This window comes from Nannizzia gypsea, genomic scaffold (assembly GCF_000150975.2).
Source record: "Nannizzia gypsea CBS 118893 supercont1.9 genomic scaffold, whole genome shotgun sequence".
Taxonomy (NCBI): Eukaryota; Fungi; Ascomycota; class Eurotiomycetes; order Onygenales; family Arthrodermataceae; genus Nannizzia; species Nannizzia gypsea.
This window is the reverse complement of record NW_003345193.1, coordinates 764,327-787,803: the sequence shown is the minus strand read 5'-3', so window position 1 is coordinate 787,803 and position 23,477 is coordinate 764,327. Positions and strand designations below refer to the sequence as shown.

General features: G+C 51.3%; 9 protein-coding genes across 9 annotated transcripts; 4 read left to right on the top strand and 5 right to left on the bottom strand.

Annotated features, from left to right (window-relative positions):
- Positions 1–29: 29 nt before the first annotated feature.
- On the bottom strand, positions 30–2,482 carry MGYG_08545 (peroxisome biogenesis factor 1; the record flags this gene model as incomplete). Its single annotated transcript, XM_003169588.1, has 2 exons — positions 30–782; positions 839–2,482. The coding sequence occupies 2 exons, from the start codon at positions 2,480–2,482 to the stop codon at positions 30–32; spliced, it is 2,397 nt and encodes a 798-aa protein (XP_003169636.1).
- Positions 2,483–3,452: 970 nt separating this feature from the next.
- Positions 3,453–4,383, bottom strand: MGYG_08544 (C-4 methylsterol oxidase; the record flags this gene model as incomplete). The annotated part of the gene is made up of 3 exons (XM_003169587.1): positions 3,453–4,005; positions 4,093–4,178; positions 4,231–4,383. 3 exons carry the CDS (start codon positions 4,381–4,383, stop codon positions 3,453–3,455), a joined length of 792 nt encoding a protein of 263 aa, XP_003169635.1.
- Positions 4,384–5,241: 858 nt separating this feature from the next.
- On the top strand, positions 5,242–7,706 carry MGYG_08543 (ATPase 2 nuclear control; the record flags this gene model as incomplete). The annotated part of the gene is made up of 4 exons (XM_003169586.1): positions 5,242–5,258; positions 5,360–7,159; positions 7,248–7,373; positions 7,457–7,706. 4 exons carry the CDS (start codon positions 5,242–5,244, stop codon positions 7,704–7,706), a joined length of 2,193 nt encoding a protein of 730 aa, XP_003169634.1.
- A 936-nt stretch (positions 7,707–8,642) lies between these two features.
- On the top strand, positions 8,643–9,463 carry MGYG_08542 (GTP-binding protein; the record flags this gene model as incomplete). The annotated part of the gene is made up of 3 exons (XM_003169585.1): positions 8,643–8,672; positions 8,806–9,073; positions 9,141–9,463. The coding sequence occupies 3 exons, from the start codon at positions 8,643–8,645 to the stop codon at positions 9,461–9,463; spliced, it is 621 nt and encodes a 206-aa protein (XP_003169633.1).
- A 696-nt stretch (positions 9,464–10,159) lies between these two features.
- Positions 10,160–11,445, bottom strand: MGYG_08541 (hypothetical protein; the record flags this gene model as incomplete). The annotated part of the gene is made up of 2 exons (XM_003169584.1): positions 10,160–10,917; positions 10,992–11,445. The coding sequence occupies 2 exons, from the start codon at positions 11,443–11,445 to the stop codon at positions 10,160–10,162; spliced, it is 1,212 nt and encodes a 403-aa protein (XP_003169632.1).
- Positions 11,446–11,742: 297 nt separating this feature from the next.
- On the top strand, positions 11,743–12,619 carry MGYG_08540 (rRNA-processing protein FCF1; the record flags this gene model as incomplete). Its single annotated transcript, XM_003169583.1, has 5 exons — positions 11,743–11,778; positions 11,836–11,870; positions 11,942–12,004; positions 12,094–12,456; positions 12,538–12,619. 5 exons carry the CDS (start codon positions 11,743–11,745, stop codon positions 12,617–12,619), a joined length of 579 nt encoding a protein of 192 aa, XP_003169631.1.
- Positions 12,620–13,297: 678 nt separating this feature from the next.
- On the bottom strand, positions 13,298–18,101 carry MGYG_08539 (glycogen synthase kinase mutation revertant; the record flags this gene model as incomplete). Its single annotated transcript, XM_003169582.1, has 3 exons — positions 13,298–16,289; positions 16,336–16,572; positions 16,723–18,101. The coding sequence occupies 3 exons, from the start codon at positions 18,099–18,101 to the stop codon at positions 13,298–13,300; spliced, it is 4,608 nt and encodes a 1,535-aa protein (XP_003169630.1).
- Positions 18,102–18,633: 532 nt separating this feature from the next.
- MGYG_08538 (hypothetical protein) lies at positions 18,634–20,678 on the bottom strand (the record flags this gene model as incomplete). The annotated part of the gene is made up of 2 exons (XM_003169581.1): positions 18,634–20,344; positions 20,413–20,678. 2 exons carry the CDS (start codon positions 20,676–20,678, stop codon positions 18,634–18,636), a joined length of 1,977 nt encoding a protein of 658 aa, XP_003169629.1.
- A 1,703-nt stretch (positions 20,679–22,381) lies between these two features.
- Positions 22,382–23,414, top strand: MGYG_08537 (inositol monophosphatase 2; the record flags this gene model as incomplete). Its single annotated transcript, XM_003169580.1, has 3 exons — positions 22,382–22,502; positions 22,570–22,651; positions 22,736–23,414. The coding sequence occupies 3 exons, from the start codon at positions 22,382–22,384 to the stop codon at positions 23,412–23,414; spliced, it is 882 nt and encodes a 293-aa protein (XP_003169628.1).
- Between the last annotated feature and the right edge of the window lie 63 nt (positions 23,415–23,477).

The following is a 23,477-nucleotide window of genomic DNA, read 5'->3' as shown; positions in this document are numbered from 1 at the left end:
TGGTGGATGGGATAAAAAGGATACCTTGTTCATAAGATCGTTATCTGCTGGTTGTTGCCAAAACTCCTGCTCCATTCCTCGTACGCTTGAATGACTTCAGGCTGGGTCCGTTTTGGGACCATGGAGAGCGAAGCTTGGAAGTGTTCAAGCTGGATTGGTAGGTCAGGCAGTTCCCTGGCTTCTTCATCGTCCAGACACAGTTCGGCGGCAGTTTCGCAGATATTGACCAGCTCCGCACCAGAGTGACCGTCAGTCAGAGAGGCCAGGACGATGGCGTCCACATGGTCGCTGACATCCGAGCGGCTGATCCAGTTCTCGAATATCTCCTTGCGAGCTTCCATGTCCGGAAGCCCAATGTATAGTATGTTGTCCAGTCTTCCCGGCCGCATGAGTGCGGGATCGAGGATCTCGGGCTTGTTCGTAGCAGCTACAACGAGGACGTTTTTCAGTTCCTCGATGCCGTCCATTTCATTTAGCAGAGTGGTCAGGATGTTTATCCCGCCGTGAGAGCCGGCATCTCTTCGAGCTGCAATGGCGTCTATCTCGTCGAAGAAGATGATGCTTGGGCTTGCGGCTCGTGCCTTGCGGAAGATCTCGCGCATTGCTCTTTCGGATTCCCCGACGTACATGCTCAGCATTTCAGCTCCCTTGACGGCTAGGAAGTTCAATCCAGCCTCCGTAGCAAGGGCTTTGACCATCATTGTCTTTGAGCAGCCAGGGGGGCCATAAAGCAGTATGCCCTTTTTCCCACTGATATTGAGATTCTTCATCCGCTCAGGTTTCTAATTCTGTCAGCTTGGTTATTTAATTTAGAAGGATAAGAGCTAGAAAAGCGTACCTTGAGGGGTCTCTCGACAGCCTTCTGTAGACGACTCTTGATGTAACGCTGGCCACCAATGTCCGACCACCTTATGGATGGAGTTTCCAAGAACACTTCTCTCATTGCTGTTGGCCGGGCCTCTTTCATAGCCAGGATCATATCTTGCTCGCAAATCTCCAAGGGCCCTGGTTTGTCGTTCGACAGACCCAAGTCGCTTTTGATGTATTCCCCATCCTTCTCATCATAATGTCTAGATGAAATACTGTTTTCAACGGAAGGTGTAGCTGCTAGCATACGGGCCTTTGCCTTTCTACAGGATAGCTGAAGCAATGAAAGAAGGTCCGCACCAACGTAGCCATGGGTTTTTGCAGCAAGACTGCCCAATATCCTATCAGTGGGCTGTGGTGCTGACCCGCGAAGAGCTTGTAGGATCTCCAGTCTGCTCTTTGAAGTTGGAATCTGCAGTTCAACCTCGATCCCGAGCCGGTGAGGTGTGCGTAGGCTATCATCTACATCATTTGGGTGCCTTGTGCATGCGACAACCAACACCCTGCTATCCTGGAGAGAGTCTAGTCCTTCACAAAGCGCAGGAGAAAGAGAAGCGTCGTTTGGCCCTGTTGAAGAACGCTTGGGGGCTATAAACTCGAGTTGGTCAATCTTGATAAGCGAAGGCTGATACTTAAGCGCATCTGAGAATATCTTGCGCAGAACCGCAGCACTATCTCCTGCCGCTCTACTGGTGATCGAAGATGTGATGGCAAAGGTCCTGCGCCAGTTTGTGTCTCCTATCTTTGCCAGCAGAGCGCTTTTCCCTGTCCCTTTGGGCCCGTAGATGAGAATCCCCCCACTGCTCTTGTAGAATGAAGGCATGGTAATCGACTGTTCTTGGGTATTAAAGTCTTGCAGCCGTTCATTGACCATCGCCAGCTGAGGTGCAAGGCCACCGAGCCCATCCGCCGTAACCTCTAGACGGTCTGTAGAAGCTGAATCTGCATCCCCGGAGGCCTCGTCTGCCTTGCCAATGACCACTTTTGAGTGCTCGGTATACTTGAAGACGGTGTTGAAAGTGCCGCCGCCGCTACTGCTTCCAGCGTCAATATGGACCACCTTGAAGCGCCTGGAGACGCCCTTGAGTTCAATGTCAAACGCCAGACCAAGGGAGACGACCTCACATTTTGACAGGGGGTATTCGAGCGCCCATTCCCAGTGGGAACGCTCTTCTGCTGCCAGCTCCGTGGCTGCTGGCGATGCTGCTTGCGATGCACCAGTAGGGTTACGCTTCACTTCCTCAAGTCGGACGGCCTCAATATCAGCCAGAGGATCTGACGCTGGCGAGACGGAGACCTTATCACCCAGCCTAAGGCCGTACAGCTCCTGCATCGGCTTGGATGTCTGGATGATGTTGTCGTGTATCTTTTCTGCGGCCGTCCATGCTATAGCTGTCTTGACTTTGCTACCACCAGCAGCAGCAGCACTATCAACAGCACCACCACTATGGCCATTGCCGGCAATGCTATAAGTCTCTAGCTGGCAGAGCTCGCCTACTCGCAATTTGACCTGCAGCAGGGACGCCGGCGAGAGATAGACACGGAATGTATCTCTGTGATCGGCGCGGGCTTGTTTCGAGGTCGGCCGGACCGTAAACAGCTTCGACTCTGCCATTTTGCAGAAGTTATGTATATACAAACTGTTCTTTGCTCGGCGAGATGATAGCAGGAAATTATCCCCAGCTCTTTACAGTCTGTAGGCGCCTGCCCTTCTTCCTCTCCTTCTCCTTTTCTCCTGTGGATGGTTGGTGGAGGGGTTGAAATGAAGTGTTTCGTGGGCAAATATTTTAGTTAAATAGTTAACTATTTAATCTACATCGCAGAAATTGATAGCTAACTCACTAGATACCATCTACCCTACAACAACGGGGAGAAGGAGACTATTTATGTGCAAAGCCTAGAGAAAAGGTGAAAGGGAGGGGGGAACTGAGACTCCTTAGCATGCTACATCACTGTAGGACTGAGAATTCGCATACGTACATATATTTGTAAAGTATGACGGCCTCTGTTCACCCGTTGCTTCGTAGCCCAAGGACGCCTGGGGTACATCAACCCGTTCGGTCTAGCTAGTTCTAGCCAATGCATTGGTTGAAGTGAAGTGCAGACATCCTGCATATTGGATACATGGGTGACTGCATTCAGAAAGCTTAGAGGGGGGCAGCCTGTCTGGTGGACGGCTTGGTCAGATTGTTTTCATTTGGAATATATTTAACAGTTATATTTATAGATTATTCTATTGTTCCTCTAGAGCAAACATGGCGAGGGACGGGGGGTTTTTGATAGGATACGGACAGATCTCGTTATAACGTGGGAAAAGAGGTAATGTAAGGGGGGCATGAAAGTGGTAAGAAACAAAAAAAAGATGTCTGCTGGCCAGGGCAGTTGAATTAAAACTGGATAGAGGGGTGAAGCGAACATGCGTGGAAAGAAAGAATTATCGAAATTAAACGGGGTTATGCTGGCCGCGGATAAGAAGTGGTACCCTGGGTGCGATAATAGCATCGTATTCAACCAAGTGGCCGAGACAAGTAGACGGAAAAAGGGCTAAGCAAAAGAGAAACAAAGCGAGAGGAAGAAGACGGCGGCTACTGGGCCTTCTTAGCCTTCTGTTCTCTCTTCCTCTGCAGGGCGGCGGGGTCGTACTCGGTGTCGAGTAGGTAGTCCCACCATCTGAAGCTGCTGGCATAGTTGCCAACGAACTTCTCGTGATGGAGGTCGTGGTGGTCGGCACCGGCCCAGAAGGGGAGGAAGTGGTGCAAGCTCCAGGGGAATTCGTAGCCGCTATGGGCGTCGATTGCCTGGAAGAGGCGGAAGACGATCCAGATGTACATGGTGAGGATGTGTAGGTCACCGGTCAGGGCGCACCAGAGGATGGGGCAGCCAACGGTTCCGAAACCCAGGGCCATGACCTCGATGGGAGAGGCGTACTCGGCGGCGAGGCCAAAGGGAGCAGAGTACTGGTGGTGAATCTTGTGGACGGACTTGTAGAGCGGGCCCCAGTGGAAAGCCCGGTGAGAGAAGTAGTGCCAGGTGTCTTCAAGCACGAAGAAGATGGCGATCTGGTAGGCCATCTTCCACAGCGGAGGGAAGGGAACCGTCGTCTCTAATCCAAAGTACTGCGCCATTGGGTGGAATAGCCTATTTTGCTGTTAGAACTGTTTTCCTGTCTCCCTCAAACATCCCCCCTTTTGTTTTGTGCATTTATGTTGCAAGGCTGAATCATACCATATCTGAGGCAGCTCGACTGTAAAGTGGCTGAGAAGGACGAGTTTGGCGCAATTCCACTGTTCCTGCAGGGTCGGGATTTTATGCTACTGCCAGTCAGTCTCGAAGCGGAATGGGAGAGAAGGGCCTCCAACGTACGCTTTGGATCTTGTAGCGGTTGAAGTACGGCAGACGGTCGATAATCATCCAGGGAAACGAGCGGCCAAAGTACACAACTTCGTGCATGACAAAGGACATGATGCCGGTGGCGAGGACGTCGTTCTGCATGTAGGCGTACCAGGCCGCCCACATCTGCTCAAAGACATTGAGCTGGGGGTTGTAGGAGGCCGTCTGCTGGAAATGAGCCCAGTACGTCTCCGGCGGAGGGGAGAGCAGCGTTGTCGAATTCCTGCAGGTACCAAAGTTAACAGCCTGGACAGCGAGAAGGCCGCCCGGCGGACGGAGAGGCTACCTACATGTCTGACAGGGCTCAGCAGGAGCCGGGAGAGAAGCCAGCGGCCGGCAAGTCGTAAACGCGAGCCTATCCAGGGACTTCCGCTGGTTGGAGCTAGGGGGACGCGGGGGAGGAAGCTGAAGCTGCAGTCGAAATTGTCTCTCTCTCTCTCTCTCGCGTCTTGGTTTGTTCTGAAGCTGAAGCTGAAGTCGAAGTCGAAGTCGAAGTTGATGAAAGATAAAAAAAAAGAGATTGAAAAAAGAAAGAAAGAAAAAAGAGTCAGGGGCAATGATTAGTCAGCCGCCTTTCGATGAGCCGGGTGGCCTGACAAGTTCGGATGCAGAGACAGGAAGAGGCGGAAGAGGCGGAAGGAGTCGAGAGGATGGCTGGAGTACACGGAGGACAGGGCAGAAGCAGACAGAAGACAGTAGACAGTAGAGATAGATAGCACAGGCAGGCAGAGCGGTTAGCGAGAGCAGAGCAGTGGGCGGGCTGGTTTATATAGATGGATACATAGTTATGGGGATTAACACCGGCAAGCAAGGAATAACACAGCAAGGAACAACAACAGCCGGCATTTTTACGTCCATACATACATACATAGCGAGACTGCGGGCTGCGATCGTATGACTTCTAGGACTCGAGGATTCGATGAAGGCCACCAGATTACGCAGAATCCGAGACTGAGACGCCGTTCCACTCGCCGGGTGGCCGGGATGTCGCTCATTGGCGAGTAAGTAGAGATACAGCAGAGCGCAACAAGAAGAAGAAGAAGAAGAAGAAGAAGAAGAAAGGAAATCAAAGAGGGCCAGAGAACGATGCTGACGGTTTCAGTCATGTCCGCCGTTTGGACTCATACGTCGACCGGTTACAGCTGCGAGGCCTTGCGGCGGCTGGAGTCGAGACGAGCCAGCGTGAGATAGCAGCAGCCCAGACGAGCGAGGCCGCCGGAAGAGGCGCAAGGAGGATACAGAAGAAGCCGGGGAAGACGCAGGAGGATGTGGGATCGGTGCACTCGTCGCTCCTTGCGGCTGCCAGAGCTCTGTCTGGCGGACACACGCTGAAGCCCGCCAGGGTGCTGGAGCATCTGCGCCGTGTCCACCGCCTGCAGCCTGCCATACAGACAGCCTATACTGAAGATATCGCAGACGAAAGCATTATCAGAGATGGAGGAGACTACGGCGGTGCCGGAGACAGCGCGTACACGGCGAGTTTGCTGTGGTTGGTGGCCTCCAAGGCTACGGTGCAGACGTTTGCCTCTGTCATGACCTCCATGGTCGACGAGACCGTCCCCCTAAGCGACGGTATCTGGTACTGGGACGAGGTGCTTGGGTCTGCCTTCTACTCGGGCCTCTACACCCTCCAGACGGCGCCGGCGCGCTGGGCGAGCTACCTGATCAGCATATATCGGACCACCCGGCAGACGGGCAGCAATGGCAGCAGCAGCAGCAGCGCTGCGGAGGACCTTAGTGTGGGCAGCGGACTCCACGATGGCACCACCCTGATCGCGCGATGGCGGACCTTCTACCGGCTCGTCCACCACGGCGTGAGGGCTCGCTCCGTCACCCATGCCAAAGAGCTCGTCCTCTCCCCCTTCCAGCTGTCCCGGTCCCGGGCTCGAGCCAGCCGCAGTGGCCTGCGCAGGCTGAGGGAGATGACCGCGTGTGCGGTCGGCCTGCTCATGGAGGAGGGCCTGCTGTTTGACGTGGCTGACGAGGACGATGCCATCACGCCTGTTCTCGCCAGCACTGGTGCTGCTCCTGATTCTACTTCTTCATTAAAGAAGCATGGCAGCCCAGACGAATGGCGCGTTATCGTCTCGCGGACCACCTTGCTCATGCAGACCGTCCTGCAGCACGTCAACAACCTGGACGCCGACCTGACCGGGTTCGAAGACAATGTCTTTTCCGCCGTCGAAAGCGGGATACAGGCCATGGAGGATTCGCTCATCATTGAAGGGACCGGGGCCGGGACAGGACGCTCTCCCAACCCAACCGACCAGGCATACCAGGTCATCCAGCAGCTCGTCGACGTGCTCGAGCACCATCTCCCTCGCCAGCAGGAGCAGTGCCGCCTGCTGGCCCGCAACTATGCCCGCCCTTCCAGGCTGACGCGCTACTGGCCTGCTGCCTTGGGCCTCCTTCTCTCCTCCAGCACCGTCCTGAATATCCTCACCAGCAGACGGGCAGAGATGGTCACCTGGCTGCGCGAGCTCGGGTCGACCGTGTCCGACTTTTGGACGAACTGGATAATCGAGCCCCTGACCAGGCTGGTAGGCACCATCCGGCATGACGAGAAGAGCGAAGTCGCCCTCATGAGCAAGAACAGTCTTGACGCCGACTTCTCCAGCCTCGAGCGCATGGTCGTCGACTTCGTCCGCACCCGGCCGTCCCAGGACCTCGGGCTCTCTGACCACCCCGATGCCCTCGACCTCATCCGCCAGGGGGTACGGCAGGGCGACCTGACGCCCGTCCTACGAGCGTACGAACGAGACCTGCAGCGGCCCTTCATCGGCGCCATCCGCGGCGACCTCGTCACTGCCTTGCTCATCCAGATCCAGAAAACCAAAGTCGACGTCGAGGTGGCCATCAGCGGCATAAACTCCATTCTCAAGAGCCAAGAGCTTGTTTTTGCGTATGTGCTATCTATCTGTTCTGCTATTACCCCCTGATGTCGTCCTCATTGTTACTGCTTCCAATCCATCTTGCTAACACAATACCAGCTTCATCGGACTTACCCCTAGTATTCTGGTATCCTACGCAACCGTACAGTGGGCTGCCGGCCTCCTCGGCAGCAGGAGAGGGCTGCGGCAGGGCCAGCGGCGTAGTGAAATCGTCCGTTCTCTCCGGTCAGTCCTCCGCTACCACAGTCGTTATCTATCCCTCGTCCCCCCTCCCTTTTTTCACATTCATCATCCTAACAATCTGATAGAACCATCAACCGGATTCTGATGAGCTCTCCACCATCACAAACTGGGGTCCTCTCATACAAGGATCACGGCCTCCTGATATGCGAGACCGAGACGTTACGGCGGAGAGCCGAGAGAGTCCTACCAGGAGCCATCTACCATGAGTTCCACGAGGACCTGAACGACCTACTGAACGTGAGGTCCGGCATCGCCCACCAGATGAAGGTGGTCGACCAGATCCGGTGGACATACTCTAAGTGGCTCTACTCGTAGACCTTGCTATCACCAGCATCGCATCTGCCTGTTTATATCTATCCTGTACATAGTCTCCCGCCTCTGTAGTAGCTTAGATGGCCCCCAATCTATGCTGAGATAACTTGGCTGCCTGGGCCCTTGTTCCCTGGCAGAGTCCATGTTATCTGCCTAATGCTATAACTACTTTCTAAAACTGAGTACTCCGTCTACTCTTCACATACTCTCCTGCTCGTCTCCCGCCCTTTTTTCCCCTCTGTCGTATCTCTCTCCTTCTGCTGCACTCATCATCATCATCATCGTCATCTACTTCGATCTTCTTACTGTGGTCAATGCCAAGACTAGTGACTTGTTCCTTTTGCGGCAAAAAAAAATAAACGTCGAAACGCTGACTTCATCTTCATGAAAAAAAGCTAACGATAACCAACATCTCGCCAGACCAGCAGAAGACCAGACGGAGACGACGAGGAGGAAAAAAGAAGCAAGAGACAGGCAGGTAGATGACGCCGGACTGCTCGTTAGCCACGCTGCCCCTTGCTGACACACGCCATCTCGGACAGATTCCTACAGCTTCACACCATCGAAACCGACCGGAGATTAGCCATCCTCCCTTCCCGGGCATTCAGACAGCCAGAGACAGCCAGAGAGATAGAGGCTGAGGCACCGAGAGACAGAGAAACAGAGACAGCCGGTCCTTGTTGTCTATCCATCTCACCGTCATTTCTTTGGGGCTCGATTTACCCTGGTTTCGATTTCGCCTGGACGGACCTATCGCATCTCAAAACATAACAGCGTCTCTCTCAAAGCAGCCTCTACGCCAACCGGGCTAGTTATACAGCATCGCTCGCTAGCCAGCCCTTTTCCTATCTTCGGGGCCATTATACGCTATCCCCAGACTCCCTATCGGACCCGTGAATCTTCTACAGACGGCCCTGCACCCTCTCACAGCTTGACGTAATGGCGGGGACACGGAATTACGACTTTCTAGTATGCGTGTTTCCCCCCAGTCTCTCTTTGTTTCCCCTGTTGCTGCCCCTGAGTCCCGTTTGGGCCAGCTACTTGCTTGTATAGACGGATCAAGCGAAGGGGACCTGTGCTAACATTCACCCTCTTACCCCAGATCAAACTCCTTCTCATCGGAGACTCTGGCGTGGGCAAGTCCTGCTGCCTGCTTCGTTTTAGTGAAGACTCCTTTACCCCATCCTTTATCACCACAATCGGCATCGACTTCAAGATCAGAACAATAAATCTCGACGGCAAGAGGGTAAAGCTGCAGATATGGGATACAGCCGGACAGGAGAGATTCCGAACTATCACTACTGCCTACTACCGCAATGCCATGGGCATCCTGCTCGTATATGATGTCACTGACGAGCGATCATTCAAGAGTTCGTACCCTTCCATATCTTCTGGACTTTGTTCTTCGTATCATCTATCGAACTAACAATGAATTAGACATCCGAACTTGGTTTTCGAACGTTGAACAGCATGCCAGCGAGGGAGTGCATAAGATACTAATCGGAAACAAATGCGACGGAGAAGAGAAGCGCGCCGTGACAGTGGAGCAGGGCCAGCAGCTCGCCAACGAACTCGGAATTCCTTTCCTCGAGGTCTCTGCTAAAAATAATATCAACGTTGACAAGGCATTCTACAGTCTTGCCACGGAAATAAAGAAGGACATGGATGTCTTCAAGGCAGAACAGGCTGGCTCCCAGGGCGTCAATATAGACAACCAGAACGGTGGCGCTGGCAGCTCTCTCGGGAAGTCATGCTGCTAGCCTACGCCATGTGAAATCGAAACGGATTCACTGTCAGCAGCCGAAGATATCTATCTCCCTTTTACTCGGGCTGTTTTCACCCCTGGCTTATTGTCCGGTCACTTTTATTCTCACTTTTTATTCTTTATTCATTATATTCTTTTTTTCTTTTTCTCTTTTTATTTTTTGGAGGGCGAGAGAGGCGAAATTCTTATTAAAGAAATATACGAGAGAAGTATCCCGACAATCCATCATGTCTCATTTCCACCTTGTATATTTATTCTTTGTTCATTTTCCCACCCGTCCACCCTGCTCGCGTTGCTTCTTTTCGGCATGGGACCATGTCGTCATACACATATCATATACCTACCTCTCTCCATCCCTTTCCCACCGTCTCCGTGAGCTTCACCAGTTCCTATTCCCGGCTTAATTGTGTCTATTGCTTAGATGGCGTTTGCTCTGTTCCGAGTCTCACCTTTATTCTACATTCTGGTTTCCTGTTTTCTACTTGCTGACTGGTCGTTGGTTGTTCCTCTCGTTTGCTTCATTGCTGTGTGTGATATCTGATAAAGATAACTGGATTGTATCTAATCTATTTTATACATGGTTCACCCCTTATCCGTACATACCTTACATACCATACATTTCTGGTCGAGATGTTTCCTACATATGTACTCCGTATCGGCTAACCCCTAAACTCCACACGAGAAAGATGGTTCAAAAACTATCATCCCAGAAGAGAGCTTCAGCCTTGACCAGCGGTGGTGGATCACAGTAAGCCTCATCTTCGGCTGGTGGGAATTCTTTCATATGCCATACCCTCACAAATCTCCTAGCATCAGATGCGGACTTGAACATTATCCTCCAGTTGCTTACGTCGTATTCTCCGAATTTGGGCTTCGAATGGGCCTTCTCACCTAGAGGAGTCCCTCCGTCCTCCTTCCCGTTGGTCAGGAAGGTCACTTTATCCCAGCCCTCGATAAGATCCCAGGGAACTGATCGCCTTTCCCCGTCCCAGTAAAGAAAATTGATGAGAGACTTTTTTGTCAGGCCGAGGAATGAATCGCGCGAAATGCACATTCGGACTGGGTATCCAGATACGCTCGACAAGGATGGCACAGGCACCGAGGTTTCAGGGGATTGTTCGTCTTTCGGAGCGATGCCAGTTATTGATTCTTGGGTTCTAATGCACGAACCCACCCATTTACTGAATGGGAAGAATTCAGCAGTAAGCAAAGGGAACTGCCAGGGTGCAGTGAGTGTATAGTCTTGCAAAGTAAAGCCCATTGAGCCAGGTATTTCGTAGTTAGACGGAAGGTCGATGCTCGACGCCGGATAGAAAGGGGTTTTGTCTCGAAGTAGCTCGCGCAGCTTGTGTACCTTCTCCTGGTATACAGCGGCCGCAGCAGGGTTCGAGAACAGAAGGATCCAACCATTCATTCGGTCCAACGTCTTTGGGTTTCGAGCTGGAATTACTATTGCATGTAAATGTCAGTTTCATCCCCGGTTGGACCTGTTTATACCACTAGCAGCAGTAGATAATACTCACTCTGTTCCAGTCCTCCCTGACTCTTCCAACCCTGAATATGTTTCCCCGGAGCTAGGATGCGTAGAAAATCTCGCTCTGTCAGAGAAGCCGGAGCTCTATAGAGAATAAGAGCAGTCTTATGAGGCCGTTTGCTCAGGTCTGCATCCGTTATTTGAAGTTGGCCCATCTTATCGACTTGCGCTCCTGCACCTTGACTGGTAGTGGCCGGAACTGCCTCCAGGCCAAATTCTCGCAGTAAATCCTCTCGATCCCGCATTGCCTGCTCCGTAAGAGTGCGATGAGGCCCCTTCTGGGCCGCCTGCTGGGCGGCCTTTGTCTTCAGACCGTTCAAGCCATTGGGTGCATTGTTGGATGTCCGGAGCGGAGCTCGCGTGGAAGTGGACGATGGGCGGTATCTAGCATTTCCGCTAGGCAGGAGTAATCGCGGGGACCATACCAAAGGCCTGCATCGCATTTCGAAGGTAGCGATGAACCGACGGCGTTGTTAACGGCATCAAATCCTTGTCCTCCTCATCTTCGTCTTCTCTTTTTCCCTGCTTTGAATATCCATCTTTGGGCAGTCAAAGTGTCACGTGAGTGAGGCTCTAAAAAGGTTATCAAAAGGAAAAAAGAACATTCTCAATTTCGACATTTACTCCGAAAAGAAAAAACAACAGTTTGACCAGTTAAGCATTTTATTTCTGCTTTCCCTTGACAGCCCGCTGTTTAAAGACCTTTCTTTAACGGACCGCCATTCGAGCGATTTGGGAGGATGGGAATCGCAAAGAAAACCCGCAAGTTCGGCCATGTTCGTCTCCCCGCATGTCCTGGATATTCTATGAACCCATCACTAACTGTTACCCAGGTTAAAAAAATAATCAGCCAAAAGGACAACCGACTGTAAGGCTGCATCATACATGGGATGCTATGTGCGCGATAGAGAGATACTGATGTTCTATTTTGGGATGCAGGAAGCAAAACCAGGCTAAAGCTGAGGAAAAGAAAGCAAAGGCAGACAATGTTGTCCGGGAAATGTATGACCCTCTATCAATCGTGGCGGCCAACTTTGTTCCTTTCTGCGGGTATCGATGCTAATATCATTTTCTTACCTACCTCATGACAGACCTCAAGCTCCGTCTGCACTATTCTTCCAGTTCAATACCTCACTCGCGCCTCCATATTCAATCTTAGTCGACACCAACTTTCTCTCCCACACCGTGCAACATAAACTTGATGTTATACCAAGTATGATGGATTGTCTTTTTGCGAAATGTATACCCATTATCACGGATTGCGTACTAGCCGAGTTGGAGAAGCTGGGGCCAAAATACCGCCTTGCTCTGCGAATAGCAAAGGACCCTCGATTCGAAAGAGTCAAATGTGACCACACCGGCACGTACGCTGATGACTGCATTGTGGACCGTGTCATAAAACACCGAATTTATATTGTTGCGACGAACGATCGTGATCTAAAACGACGGATAAGGTGGGTTTCTTTTACCTCTGATGGCCTATGGCATATAATTATAATTCCTTGTATTAGAGAATACTGACAATGGAGCAATAGAAAAATCCCTGGAGTACCGGTTATGAGTGTTGCCCGGGCTAAATATGTCATTGAACGGCTTCCTGACGCCCCCGAAAAGTGAATATAATCTCGAAAAGTGAGAATTTGTCATTATCAACAGCTGCACCCCAGGCTTGCTAGGGTTTATCAGTCCTTACCCTGTAGCATAACTTCCTGCCCGAGAGTACGTGTCGGTTTTGCCACGGTTAGGGTCGGCAGCTACGACGGACTCGATGTCCATATGCCATGGCTGTCTGTGTTCGCCCTTGGCCATCGGTACCCTCTACACGTTCGTACAGAATTGCGAGGATACTCATAAGCATGCCAACGCCCCCTTAAGACTTAAGAACAGTGTCCATTTATGGGCTCTTTGGATCCCATTGCCAATTATAGAACACCATGATTGAGATTTACCCAGACACGAAGGAATTAGGGGATGAGTTACTAGCGGTACAAAATTTGTAGCATAGTTTCTGCAATGTCGCTAGTAACGTACACAGTATAATGGCACTATTTAATATATCTACCTTATATATTGCTTAGACCATATGACTCAATATATACACAGTCCTCTATATACAGCGGGAAGTATAACAGAGTAGAAGTGAAACAGAAAACGGAACAGTTAAAGATATTCATGTCATTGTCCTATCCAATGCACGCGCGACCTATCCATGGCGATGAGAAGGGCTACAGAATTATTAAACTTAAAATGTGGTATGTTAGAATTGAATAGACGCCTGCAAAATTAGTGCACCAGTTATGATACGGGCGATTGAGCTTCCGAGCTGCCCAGCCTTGGAGTGCTAGCTTCTAAGTAGTCTGAAGCTCGAATGCCGTCATGTTTCTTGTAATGCTCAATATCATCTTCAGCAGACTCATCGTCATGACCGTCGTCTTCGAGGTATGTATCCGTCCATTTGGCAGAGTCAGTCTGCGAAGTCTTTGAGTTCACGCTCAGACTACTCAAATTTCGCTCAAGCGGTGGTGTAGGCTCATTCAGCTCTAATCTTGGACTATTCTGCATTTGCGGCGGGGAATCTGACTGGGGCTCGAGGGATTTCTTGCCGCTGGGGCTCGAGGGTGCGTTATCCTGTATAATATTCGGCGATGTCTGGCAACGTGGTAAATCATGCTGGCCCATAACTTCTTCTCCCTGATCAGTTGCTGGCTCATTCATCGGCTTTGCCCTATCCTCTCGAGACTCTTGATCGTCTGATTCACGGGCAGAGGCAGTATAGCCAAAGTGAGTATCAACGAAATGCTTGACAACGGGCCAGCCATAGGCATTAGCAAACATGCGGCGGACGATAATATTGTTATGGGCATCCGGTTCTAGGCGGACAAGGACTTTCCGCCATGTGAGATCACGATGGTAAGCCCGTGCAATCTTCTCCTCTACTTTCATGCCACTGCTGCCCTTCTGAGGAAGTTCTGTGGGTGTTTTGCTACTCTCAGCGGCACCTGACGGTGAGGCAGGATGCTCCATTGAGGCACTTCGGCTGATATTATTACTTGACGAGCGGAAGATAGTTCGAGGCCTCGTTGGTGGAGGGGGAGGGATATCATCAGGGTGGTAGACCCGATCGTGGAAAATAGTTCTAGGTCGTGAGGACGGGTCTATAAGGTACTCAAGCGGAGGTAGGGGCGGGCTAAGTACGTCGCCGGCTGACTCGAGGATGGTCGTCCTTGGGGGGGTATACCAACCGTCTTCATCATCATACAGCGAGTCGCCCCGGACAAGGGCCTTTCTCACTGGAGCCGAAGTCAATTCAGGCTTACTCGTGGGTGCGGTCTCTTTGCCTGGTGTTTCAACATGGAGAGTCTGCGACCGTTTGTATATCTTCTGGCCCTTATTCTTCTTTTGCGGTCGAAAAAAGGAGAAGAAGCTGTTGACGGGGCCGGGAGATGCAGGAGACGTAGGCGGGCTGGTTGGACTTAACCTCTGCGGCGAAGCTAGGGCCGGGTCACTTTCTGTCTGCAAGTACTGACCGGCAAGGGGCAGTCCAGGTGAGCTCTCTCCGCTGGCTGGACGGGATGTTAAGCGAGGAGACTGAGCGTCCGTTTTGCTACTACTCTCCTGGGCCTTGTCTTCTGCCAATCCAGGGGCACGGGCAACAGCGCGCGCACTTGAGTTGAGCCCGGTCAGTTGGGCCCATCCCCATTCAGCTACAGTTCCGACAAGTCCATTCTCACGCCTTGCTTTCTCTACCCTTTCGAGGCCTCTCCAATCAAGGAAGAGAAGGCAGGATGTACGTAGGGGGACGATGCCATCGTTGACAACATTGGAATATATGGTACGATTCCTGAATCGTTTCAGCACTTCATGGGCAGCCCCACTGGGCAGGACACGGAGAAGTGGCTTTGATCCCGGGTCCTGGGCCTGAGTACGATTGGCATCACTTCCCAATCCTCCTATCATGGCTTCCCATCCACTGCGGACCTTCGAAGGAGCGTTCCACGCCAGGCCGAGATCCTGACCCGTCCGACCAACGAGTCCAAAGTCGAGGGCGAACTTAACATACATGGGGTTTTCATTGCTGAGGCCGAGGAAAGGAGAAGCGAAGGCGACGAAATTGACAGGTCTGATGTAGTTAAAAAAATCTGGGCAGTGTTTCTGTATATATGCAATGGCATATGTCTGAACGAGGCCGCCGAGAGAGTGGCCTACAAAGCTGATGCTAGTGACCTGATAGGCATACTCTCTCTGTCGACAATTCTGGTTTTCATTATCTCCAAGCATCCGGCGAGCCTGTGGCCGTCTGAGCTTGTTCTTGGACTTTAGTGGGAGATATGGCTGGTCCGGGTATGTCATGAGCTGAATGTACTTTGCCAGCCGCTTGCCCAGGTATTGGATGCCACGTTCTGTCCTCACTGCGTTTCCAGGGAATCCTCTGACAATCACATCTTCCTCGTCATCTTCGTCATTTTCAGTAGAATCCGCATTATTTGGATTTTTCTTTCGTTTTCTAGCCTCTTCTCGGGCATGCTTTGCGGCAGCATCGATGCTCTCCTTGAGGTAGAGCATATCAGCACCAAGGTTACTATGTAGTCCATGCGTCAGGAGAACAAAATGTATCTTCTTGCGTTTCTTCTTCGGCTGATCTTGTGGAGGAGAAGAAACTCCCTCCGGACTATCCGAGGTAGAGATATTGCTACTACTCTCTGTCGAAGAAGGGAAAGGCGGCAGATTCCACAAGCTGGTGGTGTCATCTACCCGTAGCTTAATAGATTCTGAATATACTCCTGGCACTCGGCCTGGTCTTTCACGCTGCTGTTTCTTCAAGGGCCCCGGTATGACATGGTCTCGAAGCTGGCCGGGAGGAGGCAAGTTGGCCATGGTGGGAGCTCCCAGCTCGATAGAAGCAGCATCACGGCCCACCAGAAGCTCGTACTGTACCGAAGCCGTAGAGGAAAAGATGATCTCCGACGATATCTCTATTATCCAGGTCACACCCGTTGTGGAAGACGCAGCAGACGAAGTCCGGACATGTTCGGGTACTTGTATGACGGCATCCCAAGCTCCTCCCGGCTTCAGGTTGGGCTCAAACTGCGGCAGGCCGTCGGCTTCATGTTGGTCAAACTTGCAGTTGGGATCAAAGGCAGCTGGACGGCAAGAGACGTGTAGCGCATAGGGGCCGTGAAGGTAGGCAGCACGCAGCGGAGTGGCGGCGGTGTTGCGGAGCTTGACATAGAGCTGTGCGGGCGTGGGCAGGATGCGGTCCGCCGAGGGCGTATAGGTCAGGGTGTACCTACAACAGTCAGTACGGCTTCTCCCGTGGATCAGCAGTAACATACCTCGCTACCTCGCCAACCTTGAGGCTGCCGGCCTGGTGGACGAGCAGCATCTCCGCTGCCCGCCGGGTCTCAGCAGGAGGCACACTCCAGCCACGCAGGGTACGAAAGGTCGGATGGTCTTCAGGCGAGAGGGAGACGCCGTTGCTGGGAGTCTGCGAGAGCGAGTACGTCCGGGGAGTCACCAGCATCTGCTCTCGCACTTGTCTGTCTGCGCTCGAGCTCAAATCTTCCAATTGTCTGCTTTTCTGGGCAGTTTGTTTGTTTCTCTTCGTCGTTCGTTCATCGTATTTTGATAGTTAACTAGATAAGGTGAGGCTGCGAAACTGTATTACACGTATTTTATGACAGAGTACGCAACGAAGGTGACAAGACGTGAATATCAATTACGTCACCAGCTGGCAAAACTTGCGTTGCGAAAGTCGAATTTGGATGGCTTCATCTTGACTGGTTTCGGATCCGAGGGCAGTGTCAGGCAGCAGGATGATCCTCCCGTCGACACAGACCCTTCGCCAGCGCTCGTCCAGCTCCTGCACCCGAATCCTGACGGCCTCGACGGCGGCGTAGGCAACCTCTGGCTGGTTAACGTGCTTGCCGCCCTGGTAGGCCAGTGCCATCAGTTCGCCGGCTCTCTCTGGTGATACGGGGCCAAAGTGCACGATGCGCAGCTGTTTTTCAAGCGGTGCTGAGGCGGGCGAGATGGTAAACCCCTTTTCAAGCTGCGAGGCCAGCGTAATGAGCACATACATATGCGATGGCCTGTCGACCACTTCTTCTTCCCCGTCAGCTTTAACGAGGATAACGGAACCGGAGTAGCTATGAGAGGCACTTCCGTCTGCGGGCTGAAGCAGTTCCTGGGCAGCCATCTTGAACCTGTCGACCCCGAACCGCCTGTACTCAGCGGTATCACTGTCTGCCACCAACGAAGCATGGAGACCCCAGCTCACGACCACCACCCCGTATACATCTGCCCGCTCTCCCGTCGAGGCCACTGGCTCTCTCCCTCGTCCTTCATCCGTCACATACATTGAGCCAGGCGGGAATCTCACACAGAAGGCTGGGAGGTCTGCGGGTGAGCCTCGTACCAGATTTGACAGCCCCAGGGTAGAGTCAGCCAGCAGACCCGTAGAATTGGCCAGCCCGTTGCCCGTTCCCATCGGAACAAGGCAGACAACGGGTCTGACAAGCATAGAGGTAGAAGAAGAACCCCATGGAGCTTCCGATAGGACGCGTATAAGGTCGACAAGGCCGCCATCACCAGACATAAGGATGATTGTCTGCTGAACTCCGGCCAGCGCCTGGGGGAGGAAGACGGTCCTTGCCAGGCGAGTGATCGTCTCCGCCGACTCAGTTTCATGGACCGTATAGCTGCCGTCTAGCTTCAGCCGCGAGAGCAACGGCTTGACTGCCTGCTGGAAGAAAGACGAGGCTTTCTGAGTGCCGGACAGTCTCGAGACGATGACATGAAGCCGGACGCCGGCTGCGAGATGAGAAGGCCGGCCATGGCAGAAGGACGGGTATCTGGTCAAGGATGAGAGGCCAGACAGTTTCAGTGTCTCTAGACGGGCGGATTTCCCGTCTTCATCATGCTTGACGTAGAGCAGGCTGTCTTCCTCCTGTTGGTTTGATTCTGTGCCTTGTATTATGGTGACGATGCTGTCTGCCGGCACTTTCGAGTGCGCGTCCTGAGTCTGCCATTCAAAGTAATCTGAAGAGAACCTGGCGGTAGAGGGGACTCCATCTACCTGTCCCTGCGCGGCCTCTTGCATCCTGGTATATATATATATATATATCTGGTGATGATATGTGTTGGCGTTGGTAGTCGCTGTAGAATATTTTTTATTTAGTTACATATTTAGTGGATGGTTAACTAGCTGGTTAAATAAATATCAAAACACTGCGGCTGAACCCACCCCATATTAGGTAGTTAGTTATTTAAATATACATAAATAAATTTCTCTACACCGTCCAGCTACCAATTAGCCATACGGGCACCGTCTCACTAAACTAGCTAATTATTTACACTTTCCCTTATTCACCTAACCCTTCTATAACCAGCGGTGCGTGGTGTTTAGGTCGGTGTCGCCAGATTACACCTCTGTCAAGTTTTTTCCGGAAGGCTTTCAGACTGGTAGTATCTTGAAACTCTCTTTGGCAACCCGTAGTTATCGCGATATTTGTTATTGTAATACTTTTCCAAGCCCTATATCAGAGCATATTTCAACAGTTTTTCAACAAGACTTCTATCGATATGTTAATGCCTTAGTGTAGTTGGATGTAGTTCATATGGCCAAGTTCGACTCATTGAGGGTGAGGGTCAGAGGTACTTTGCAGAATATCATACATATTACTGCTAGAGACTTGTCGCCTCCGCATTAACGCTGGAGGGTTTGCCGTCTTCTTCTCTCTCTTCCTCTTCTTACGGTTTAGACAGCTGGCCTGTGTATCGGTTTTATTATCTTCGGATTCCTTCCGTCGCACCAGGTCTACTTCCACTGCCTGCGTTTGACTACTGGCTAGGCGGTCAAATAGGGCATCGATAGTATCAGCTAAAATATGCCCGTCTTCTTCTGTACGAGAGTTGAGTGATATGCCGGCCTCAGATAATGCGTGCAACGGCGGGAGCGCAGCTAACACATCAAAGAGCGGCTCTCCCATACTTCGGACTCTAGCATCGCCCTGGAACAGTGAAACGTGTAGAAACTGTTTGAGCATGCGTAGAGAATAGAGTGTACACAATATCTGAGCCCGCAGATGGAGGTCATCCCACGTTAGAGAATCTCCCGTGTAGCTAAATTGGAAAAACTCGATTATGGTGCCTGCTTTGGGAAGACTGAAGTGTTCCATGCCTGAATAAATGTGATATAGAATGTAGGGTATCCAGGAGTATATGTTTTTGTCCTCGAACGAGAGGCGAACAGACCGTATCTGTTCGAGCAGCTCCTTAGCAGCTGTGGCAAGGGCACCCTCGTCCAGTAAAGTGATGACAGTTGGAGCTATTCTCTGGCCTCTCCGTGCATGCTCGAGGACAGTATCTCTTCTCCTATCCCTTGGGAAGGATAGATTGAATATAGAGTATGCAATAGTTCTGATATTATTGCATTCAACCCAGGCACACCTCCGGTCATAGTTTTCTGTCATCACGGGCAGATAGGAGTACAACCGGCTCCCATCTGGAGCGAAGCTTGGGTGATAATATTGAGCTACCAGCTCTGAGACCTTGGAGTCCAAAAGAGGAAACTCGTTGCTCCTATCACTGTCCTTCATTGAAAAAGGGCGAGCGTTGTATTCAGCTAGAAACTCACCGTAAGACGAACTCACTCCTAATCTCTTCTCAGCGGCCCGACACAGCTTTGAAATGGCTGACCACTTCACATATGGGTCCAGCTTTATTTCGTATCCCACTCTCAGAAGGTTTCTGATGCCTAGTTGACTGGCAATTTTGGAAGGGCGGATTTCTTTTCCTCGCACGCCAAAGGATGGTATTTTCGATTGCCTTTCGCCGGTACCTGGGATCTCGTACATCTCGATGGACTCTAAAAACACAACAGAGCCGTCCGGCCCAAGATCATGTATAGCAAGGTCTGAGTCTCCTGTTAGTACCGCAGAGCCTCGATCTCTCGCAGTTTCAGCGCAGAAGAGATCCGCCTCTCCCAAGACGACCTCTGTTATATCTGCCCATGGAAACAAGGGGCTGTGGGTTCCCTCGGTGCCGTTGAAGCTGTGGTAGCACTCGATGGATTGCCAGTCCCACCGGTACTTCAAGTCCTCGGCAACAGTAGCAACCATGAAGGGGTTATCGGGCAAGGTGTAGAACTTGGGATTTACCAAGCGACGGCTGAAGAGCAGCTTAGTGTCGAGCGATGGCCGGCCTCCTGCCACAGTGCCGCTCTTAAACCCACGCTTCTTTGCATGACAAACTTGCTGCAGCTTCGAGGCGAGCTTTGCCATCCTCTCCAGGCGTATTTCCCGCTTTGACGGCGGAAGGGCTCCATCAAAGTAGATTTTCTCTCTGTTATTTAGATTTAGTTAACCCAGGCCAGGCCGGCAGGTATGTCAACCGGGTATATAAGTACATACACGGTGACACCGACAGCACGGAGATAGAGCAGCATCTTCATGACTCCAACGCTCACCTCGTCGCTAGCAGGCTGAGCAGAGAAGGGGTTGAGATGTTGCTCCATGGCCGCCATGAGGCAGTAGTAGACATGGTAGACCAGCGCAGGACCATCGATAACCACAGAGGCGATGCTTCGGGTATTTTCCTGGTCCTGAGGCGCTGTTTGCCCCAGCCAGACGGCTTCTTCGTACCGTAGAAGGTGCCCTTTGAGACGTGGAATGCCCATCTCGGCAGATATTTATTGTTTTGCTGAAGCCTTCGTGTTTTGGTTTGTGACTCAACCAGGGTGCTAAGTCTTGGTGTGATCACGGGCAGTATCTAGGCTCTCTAGATATCAAGGATATCTATTCGTTCATGGCCTATTTAAGTCAGGGTTCATTTCAAGGGCGAGTGCGTACTGGAGCTGAACAGCATAAGCTTCGTCGTCTGCTTCTTGCTCACGCCTCCTATCAACCACTCGTTAACCATCCGACTACATGATAGTTATTAAAATGGATAATATTTAATTGATGCACAGTAAGAAAGTTCACAAGAAGAGTATTTGATTTGTACGGTAATGGATAGAGTAGGGTAAATTATACAAAGAGTAATAATAATGTTGAGTAGCATCCGTCGAGTCCATTCTCAATTGCGTGTATTTCGGCCCCCATCATCTCTTTTGGCGAGTGTTTCTTTGATTTCGGTTAGGGTAGTTGACATCGTCTGTAAGGTAACGAGTATTTCATTGATTATTTCGAGTGTACGACTAGTGCTGGAGCATTAGTATACCTCATATAAGAATACCTTTTATATAACATATACTTACATGCCATCTTCTCCTTTTCTCTTGTATCCGAAAGTGAACGACTTGAAAGAGTTTATAGTGCATCTAATTATAAAAACAGATCATTAGTATACCACAACTGATAGAAGGATGTAGGGTTAATATTACGTCGGGCAGAACGGTTGGATTGAGTAAAGACTTAACGCAATCAGAGTAGCATGGATGATATAGAAATATAACATGTTGAGTGCCCAGTTAGTTATTGTTTGAGTTTTGGGTATTGTTCGAGTTTTGAGTATGGTTGAGCTCCTTTGGTATCGTCGTTATCGTGGATGTTGTGATGTTGTTGTTGGTTGTTTTTTTTTGTTGTCTTTGGTTGTTTATGAAAAATAAAAGGGAGTCTGAGGATGCCTTCACCAGACTTAGGAAGGCACACTTCGGGGAGTTCTGGGGCGAGGCAAGCGTAACTAACTAAACCAGCTAGAAAAAGAAGCGACGACATACCTGCTACCATTGGCACGAAAACTTCGATGACCTGATTCTCTCTCATTCCTCCGAGCATGTTCTGGAAATCTACTATACGGAGGCGGCGGGTCTGATGGCGTAGAAGACATGTTTGATAGATATGGTGTAAGTGATACACTGGATAACTACTACAGAGTGGATTTCAGTAATGGGCAGTCAAGAAGGGGCCATCAGCTCTTTATATACAGCTAAGCAATAGTTGTGGCAACGTTAAATCGTAGTTTGTCTTTGCGTCATTGATCGATGATTTAAACACTCCAAGAGGCAAAAAACATTGGACATAGCCTAGTTTGAGACTAGCTGGCACCTCCATCGTCTCTGCATTATTCTATGAGTTGCGGGATATCATGGTGCTGATGGCTCTGGTGTATAGTTATATAAAGGTTGACAGTCCATTCATTGCCTATCAAAAAGTACTAGGTACCTAGTTACCCAGGTTAGATATTTGAACTCAAGAGAGCAAAAGAAAAAAGAGAGCATCTTGGCCAGCGTCATAGCCAGTTAAAACTACTTATAATATTTAACTGTCAATTGCCTCTATAACTATTTCCCCCCTTCTTATCATCGAGATCCTGCTGCCATCAACTGAGAACCATCTAGACAGACAGACATCCAGATAGTTAGGCAGATAGGCAGTCAAGATGGCCGAGACGCCCGACCTGGCTGAGATTCACGACTTTCTGGTCGACCTGGCCAGCAAAGCGGGCGAGATGATCACCAGCGCCCACCCGCTCATCAACGGCGTTGGTTCGAAGAAGAACAGTAAGACGACTCGAGGCTTTCTCTCTCCCGGCCATAGGCTACTTTGAAGTACTAATGGCTGGGACAGGCTCCGACCTGGTGACAGAGACAGACCGCGCCGTCGAGGCTGTCGTCTCAGAGGCCCTGCGTACAAAGTACCCTCACTACCAGTGCGTCTACCCTCTTATCTACATCAAAACAAACATAACTACCTTATATATAAACAGTCAAGGTACTGACTGAAGAGCATCTAGATTCATGGGGGAAGAGACGTATGACCCCTCGAAGCCGTTGACAGGCGAGCCAACCTTCGTCGTAGACCCGATAGACGGCACCGCCAACTTCGTCCACGGCTTCCCCTCTGCCTGCATCTCGCTCGGCTTTGCCATCGACCGGCAGCCCGTCGTCGGCGTTGTCTTCAACCCTTTCACCAGCACGCTCTACAGCGCCGTCAGGGGCCGTGGAGCATTCATGAACCGCACTCGCAAACTACCGCTTCGAGGGGACGACGTCGAGCCACTCATGGGACTCAGTAGTGCTCTGGTAGCCGTAGAATGGGGCTCAGACCGCTCGGGGCCAAACTGGGAGGTCAAGCTGCGTACGTTTGAGAGCTTGGGCAAGTCGAAGGAGCAAGGCGGCGCGATGGTTCACTCGATGCGCAGCATGGGTTCGGCTGCCCTGAACCTGTGTGCCGTGGCTTCGGGCGTGCTGGATCTCTACTGGGAGGGCGGCTGCTGGGCCTGGGACGTCTGCGCCGGCTGGATCATACTGGCTGAAGCCGGCGGGATCATGGTCGACGGAAACCCGGGCCAGTGGCGGGCAAAACTCGACTCCAGACGATACCTCGCCGTCAGGGGCTCTCCAGAGGGCCAGGGCCAGCGCGAGCTCGTCCAGGAGTTCTGGTCGCACATCGGCGGTGCTCTGGAGTACTAGCTGCCCCCCGGATACTTAGATGATCTTGTCTCTTTTCCATTGATGATTGATGCCTATAGATAA